General features: G+C 41.4%; 1 protein-coding gene across 10 annotated transcripts in view; it reads left to right on the forward strand.

Annotated features, from left to right (window-relative positions):
- Positions 1-6,000, forward strand: part of LOC106594976 (voltage-dependent P/Q-type calcium channel subunit alpha-1A) — a 133,060-nt gene that overhangs the window by 45,507 nt on the left and 81,553 nt on the right. For all 10 annotated transcript variants that reach the window (XM_082966232.1, XM_082966235.1, XM_082966239.1 and 7 more), the window contains one exon: positions 3,645-4,204. In XM_082966232.1, the coding sequence (XP_082822358.1) occupies positions 3,645-4,204 (560 nt within the window). The remainder of the gene's footprint in view (positions 1-3,644; positions 4,205-6,000) is intronic.

Here is a 6,000-nt window from a genome sequence, read left to right on the forward strand (position 1 = left end):
TGAGAGACATGGAGGACTGGAAGGTCAGGGGAGAGGGGGAGGGAGAGGTGAGAGACAATAAAACGGGGACACTTCAAAGTCCTTTATTACTGTCCAGTTATGCATGTAAGTACAGTGTAACTTCAACAGTAACTGTAATCGTACAGTGTAAATGTAGTGTAAAAAATAGTAACTATAATTGTAGTACGGTACTGAATGATTACACAGTAATAACGACACTGTAATGTAAAATGTTACCCATAGAGCCTCAGATAAACATATACTGTGTATATACAGTACCGGTCCAAAGTTTTAGAACAACTACTCATTCAAGGGTTTTTCTTTATTTTTACTATTTTCAACATTGTAGAATAATAATAGTAGTGAATAATAGTGAAGACATCAACACTATGAAATAACACATATGGAATCATGTAGTAACCAAAAAAGTGTTAAACAAATCAAAATATATTTAATATTTGAGATTCTTCAAATAGCCACCCTTTTCCTTGATGACAGCTTTGCACACTCTTGGCATTCTCTCAACCAGCTTCATGAGGCAGTCACCTGGAATGCATTTCAATTAACAGGTGTGCCTTCTTAAAAGTTAATTTTTGGAATTTCTTTCCTTCTTAATGCGTTTGAGCCAATCAGTTGTGTTGTGACAAGGTTGTGACAAGGTTTTCAGAAGATAGCCCTATTTGGTAAAAGACCAAGTCCATATTATGGCAAGAACAGCTCAAATAAGCGAAGAGAAACGACAATACGGAAAATGTCAAGAACTTTGAAAGTTTCTGCAAGTGCAGTTGCAAAAACCATCAAGCGCTACGATGAAACTGGCTCTCATGAGGAACGCCACAGGAAAGGAAGAGCCAGAGTTACCTCTGCTACAGAGGATAAGTTCATTAGAGAAAGGGAAAGAGGGATACCTAGTCAGTTGTACAACTGAATGCATTCAACTGAAATGTGTCTTCCGCATTTAACCCAACCCCTCTGAATCAGAGAGGTGCGGGGGGCTGCCATAATCCACATCCACGTCTTCGGCGCCCAGGGAACAGTGGGTTTACTGCCTTGCTCAGGGGCAGAACGACAGATTTAGAGTTACCTGTGCTGCAGAGGATAAGTTCATTCGAGTTACCAGCCTCAGAAATTGCAGCCCAAATAAATGCTTCACAGAGTTCAAGTAACAGACACATCTCAACATCAACTGTTCAGAGGAGAATGAGTGAACCAGCCCTTCATGGTCAAATTGCTGCAAAGAAACCACTACTAAAGGACACCAATAAGAAGAAGAGACCAGTTTTGGCCAAGAAACACGAGCAATGGACATTAGACATTAGACGGATGATCTCCGCATGTGTATTTCCCACCGTAAAGCATGGAGTAGGAGGTGTTATGGTGTGGGGGTGCTTTGCTGGTGACACTGTCTGTGATTTATTTAGAATTCAAGGCACACTTAACCAGCATGGCTACCACAGCATTCTGCAGCGATACGCCATCCCATCTGGTTTGGACTTAGTGGGACTATCATTTGTTTTTTGACAGTACAATGACCTAACACAGCTCCAGGCAGTGTAAGGGCTATTTTAATAGGAAGGAGAGTGATGGAGTGCTGCATCAGATGACCTGGCCTCCACAATCCCTCGACCTCAACCAAATTGAGGTGGTTTGGGATGAGTCGGACCGCAGAGTGAAGGAAAAGCAGCCAACAAGTGCTCAGCATATGTGGGAACTCCTTCAAGACTGTTGGAAAAGCATTCCAGATGAGAGAATGCCAAGAGTGCGCAAAGTTTTCATCAAGGCAAAGGGTGGCTATTTGAAGAATGTCAAATATAAAATATATTTTGATTTGTTTAAAACTTTTTGGGTTACTACATGATTCATAGTTTTGATGTCTTCACTATTATTCACTACTATTATTATTCTACAATGTGGAAAATAGTAAAAATAGAGAAAAACCCTTGAATGAGTAGTTGTTCTAAAACTTTTGACCGGTAGTGTATATACAGTCCAATCCTGGTATATATGATCCATGACTTATTGGTGCTGGGGATGTGTTTTTTCCCTGGTCAGGCCAAATATTTTGTCCAAAAAATATATGACATATATTTTATTTTGTATATATTTTATATGGCTTGGGACGGTGTGCTAAAGTGGAGAATGCATCAAAATGTATAGCGCTTTTTGCAATTACATCACAAAGTGCTTAGTAGCAATCTGTGCCTAAATATCCAGAGCAATCAATAATGTAATGTATCAGTACACGAATTGAGACTGATAAACTACAATGTAATGTACTCCAATGGAGTTGGCAATCATCAGGAGTCAAATGTGTATATATATAGTATTTCGGCAAACTTGAGATTTATGGTTCATAATGGCCGCCATATTAGTGCCTATGGTTTATAATTGACGCCATATTGGTGCCTCTGATTCAGAAGGGTTGGGTTAAATCCGGAAGACACATTTCAGTTGAATGCATTCAGTTGTACAACTGACTAGGTATCTCCCTTTCCCTTTATGGTTTATAATGGACACCATATTGGTGCCTATGGTTTATAATGGACACCATATTGGTGCCTATGGTTTATAATGGACACCATATTGGTGCCTATGGTTTATAATGGACACCATATTGGTGCCTATGGTTTATAATAGACACCATATTGGTGCCTATGGTTTATAATGGACACCATATTGGTGCCTATGGTTGCAAAGGGAGGATATATTACTGGAACTTTTGAAATTTGCCAGTAAACTACCAGAATTTCTGTCACTTTCAATGATTTGATGTCATTTATCACGAGACATCTAGCGGGCCTTTGGGGTCCTTCAGATGATCACAGGTGTCTGTAATTAACTCTGGCCTTCTGTGTGGCCTTACCACATGTAAAATATATCAAATAATCAAATAAGATGATTTGAAAATAAAAAATGGAATGACTAAATTGTAAAACATTGTCCTAAAAATAAAGAATCAACTTAGTGGATACCATTTGTGTTTAATATGAGCTTCAGCATAAAATATCCTTTCTATATTTCTTTACAGACTTTTATTTATTTTACTGTTTCAGTATTTCATTGTTGTAAATATTCTGCCGCAAAACTGGTGGCAGTTGTGAAAAAGTCAACAGTTGGAAGAGTTGCAGAGTTAATTGAAAATAATGCCGTTGTTGATTAAGTGCTTTTTCCATTAGCTAGGCTATTTTCTCTTGAACCATATGGTCTATCATTAGAAACTTATGGACAATATATGAATACATTTTTTATTAAGTTATTCAGGTCTGAATGACCAAAGTTACCATAGATTGCCATAGATTACCTGTTAATTACCAAAATTACAGACGATTCCGGTAACTTTGGTAAATTACTGGTAGCTATTGGTGCCAAAAATGTCTCACTAATTACATCCACAATTAGAACCTTTGGTGACAAAATGGCGGACTACTTGCTAAACTCTGTATATCTCTGGTTCTAAGGGTTGGGCCCAGGAAAGGAGACAGGATTTGAGTTAGAAAGAGAATAAACATAGGGTTTTCTTTATTTATGGAAGAATCTTCACTTGAGGTCCACGTGTTAGGATTCTAGCCTTGTTGTTTGCCTATATAAAGTAACTTATTCATCCAATTTCAGAAGATAACATCCTTAACCCCCTCCCTCCCCAGGTGTCGTACCCCCATCGTGCGGGGGACATGAAGACCCACCTGGACCGTCCGCTGGTGGTCAACCCCCAGGACAACCGCAACAACAACACCAACAAGACCCGGCCCGGAGAGCCTCCTCTAGACCCACAGGACACCCTGGGCCACCAGAGAGCTGAAGAATACATCAGACGCCAGGCCTGCTACCATCAGAGAAACAGGGGGGGTGAACCAAGGGGAGTTAGTGGCCCAGAGAGAGAGGCCCGTCTGGGGCACGGGGGGAGCAGATTGTCCCTGCAGACGCTGGAGGGTATTGAAGAAAGAAGGGAACATGGAAGGAGATGTAGGCATAAAGAAGGGAAGGAGGGGAGGAGTGTGTCACCGCATTATAGCGAGGGAGGAGTGGGAGATGAGAAGAGGAGGCACAGGAGGGTTAGGAGGGAGGGGGAGGAGGGAGGGAGAAGGCATAAGGGTAAGGGGACAGAAGGGGTAGTGGTAGGGGAGTGGGGTGAGGTAGAGGGGGAGGGGAGGAGGCCGAGGCGTCATCGGCATGGAGAGAGGAGCCGACAGCATCGAGTTAGAAAGTGAGTGACGGAGGATCCGTGTGTCTGTATCTGAATCTGTCAATATCAAACCTAATGTTTCCTTTGGGGATCAAAAGTATATACACCACCGTTCAAAAGTTTGGGGTCACTTACAAATGTCCTTGTTTTCCATGAAAACATACATGAAATGAGTTGCAAAATGAATAGGAAATATAGTTAAAACGTTGACAAGGTTATAAATAATGATTTTTAATTGAAATAATAATTGTGTCCTTCAAACTTTGCTTTCGTCAAAGAATCTTCCATTTGCAGCAATTACTGCCTTGCAGACCTTTGGCATTCTAGTTGTCGATTTGTTGATGTAATCTGAAGAGATTACACCTCATGCTTCCTGAAGCACCTCCCACAAGTTGGATTGGCTTGATGGGCACTTCTTATGTACCATACGGTCAAGCTGCTCCCACAACAGCTCGATAGGGTTGAGATCCGGTGACTGTGCTGGCCACTCCATTATAGACAGAATACCAGCTGACTGCTTGTTCCCTAAATAGTTCTTGCATAGTTTAGAGCTGTGCTTTGGGTCATTGTCCTGTTGTAGGAGGAAATTGGCTAAAATTAAGCGCCGCCCACAGGGTATGACATGGCCATGTACAAATCTCCCACTTTACCACCACCAAAGCACCCCCAGACCATCACATTGCCTCCACCATGCTTGACAGATGGTGTCAAGCACTCCTCCATCTCACGAATGTTCTTCTTTGTGATCCGAACACCTCAAACTTAGATTTAGATTCATCTGTCCATAACACTTTTTTCCAATCTTCCTCTGTCCAGTGTCTGTGTTCTTTTGCCCATCTTAATCTTTTGTTTTGATTGGCCAGTCTGAGATATGGCTTTTTCTTTGCAACTCTGCCTAGATGTCCAGCATCCCGGAGTCATCTCTTCACTGTTAACATTGAGACTGGTGTTTTGTGGGTACTATTTAATGAAGCTGCCAGTTGAGGACTTGTGAGGCGTCTGTTTCTCAAACTAGACACACTAATTTACTTGTCCTCTTGCTCAGTTGTGCACCGGGGCCTCCCAATCCTCTTTCTATTCTGGTTAGAGCCAGTTTGCACTGTCCTGCGAAGGGAGAAGTACACAGCGTTGTACCAGATCTTCAGTTTCTTGGCAATTTCTTGCATGGATTAGCCTTCATTTCTCAGAACAAGAATAGACTGACGAGTTTCAGAATAAAGTTCTTTGTTTCTGGCCATTTTGAGCCTGTAATCGAACCCACAAATGCTGATGCTCCAGGTACTCAACTAGTATAAAGAAGGCCAGTTTTATTGCTTATTTAATCAGCATAACAGTTTTCAGCTGTGTTAACATAATTGCAAAAGGTTTTTCTAAATGACCAATTAGCCTTTCAAAATGATAAACTTGGATTAGCTAACACAACGTGCCATTGGAACACAGGAGTGATGGTTGCTGATAATGGGCCTCTGTACGCCTATGTAGATATTCCATAAAAAATCTGCCGTTTCCAACATTAACAATGTCTACACTGTATTTCTGATCAATTTGATGATATTTTAATGGACAAAGAAAATAGCTTTTCTTTCAAAAACAAGGACATTTCTAAGTGACCCCAAACTTTTGAACGGTAGTGTAGATTGCTATTGATTTGTCTAAGCCAGAGTCCTGTACTGTATGTCATTACATGAGCAGCATAGTAACTGTGTTTTTTCAAGATGTCACTGTCCTGCGCCTGCCTCCCCCAACCTCTACCCCCTCTCACTCTTCCTCTCTTTCCCTCTTCCTCCCTCTCCTCCCACCCCCCATCCCATCATCAG

Source organism: Salmo salar, chromosome 02 (genome assembly GCF_965601325.2).
Source record: "Salmo salar chromosome 02, fSalSal1, whole genome shotgun sequence".
Classification (NCBI taxonomy): domain Eukaryota; kingdom Metazoa; phylum Chordata; class Actinopteri; order Salmoniformes; family Salmonidae; genus Salmo; species Salmo salar.